This window comes from Seriola lalandi, unplaced genomic scaffold (genome assembly GCF_002814215.2).
Source record: "Seriola lalandi dorsalis isolate HSWRI2012SDOR001 ecotype SW California unplaced genomic scaffold, Sedor1 jcf7180002054538, whole genome shotgun sequence".
NCBI lineage: Eukaryota > Metazoa > Chordata > Actinopteri > Carangiformes > Carangidae > Seriola > Seriola lalandi.
The window spans coordinates 301,436-302,342 of record NW_019525091.1 but is presented as its reverse complement, the minus strand read 5'-3'; the positions used below and the strand labels follow the sequence as shown (position 1 = coordinate 302,342).

General features: G+C 43.6%; 2 protein-coding genes across 3 annotated transcripts in view; both read left to right on the top strand.

Annotated features, from left to right (window-relative positions):
• Positions 1-907, top strand: part of LOC111661204 (major histocompatibility complex class I-related protein 1-like) — a 124,696-nt gene that overhangs the window by 45,969 nt on the left and 77,820 nt on the right. Inside the window, exon 2 of the mRNA XM_087176162.1 lies at positions 599-877. Coding sequence (XP_087032288.1) covers positions 599-877 — 279 coding nt within the window. The remainder of the gene's footprint in view (positions 1-598; positions 878-907) is intronic.
• LOC111661202 (N-formyl peptide receptor 1-like) overlaps positions 1-907 on the top strand; it is a 14,366-nt gene that overhangs the window by 9,581 nt on the left and 3,878 nt on the right. The window lies entirely within an intron of this gene.

Below are 907 nucleotides of genomic sequence, written 5' to 3'. Positions count from 1 at the left end.
TGAACATGGTAATAGCTGCATAAATGTCTGAACAAAAGAGGAGCATGAGTGGAGTTATTTCACATGCAGGTGACTATGTAATTATTAGCATAGTGAAATGAAGCACCCCTTGAGGGAAATTTGTGATTTGTGATACTGGAATATACGACACCTTGTCTTGACCCTAACTGCTGCTCTGTAAACTTCATGCCTCGTCTGAAAATGATGTCAGGGTGACATTGCGTCAGAGTTGTAGTGAAATGTGTCAAGGTTTGTGGTAAGTAGGACCCAAAATGCAGCCAACACTTGGGAGACGGTGCAAAAAGGTTTATTTAACTGAAAAAGCTTAAACACTGGTGAAGCACAGGGAAACACAGGAACTTAAACAAGAAACAGGAACAGGCAACATGAACAGACAGAGGGTAAAGCAGACATGAACAGACGACGTGAACCGATGAGGACAAACCCAGAAAAAAAGTCAGAGTTGGACTTTCACATGTGGCGCTGATCCTCTTCCGTAAACTGCAGCTGACTGCGCTGAACTCACTCTGGTTTACTCTCTCTCTCTCTCTCTCTCTCTCTCTCTCTCTCTCTCTCTCTCTCTCTCTCTCTCTCTCAGGTGTTCACATCATCCAGCAGATGTTGGGCTGTGATTGGGATGATGAGACTGAGAAGGTTATAGGTTATAATCAATATGGTTATAATGGGGAAGACTTCCTCACATTTGACCTGGAGACAGAGACGTGGATCGCTGCAAACCCCCAGGCTGAAACCACTAAACAGGAGTGGGATGGAAATACAGCTAATAATAGGCATTGGAAGAACATCATCATCAACGTTTATCCTTTCTGGCTGAAGAAGTATTTGATCTATGCAAGTGGTTTTCTGGATAGACCAGGTAGAGTCACGTGACCTGAAATGTCTCTTT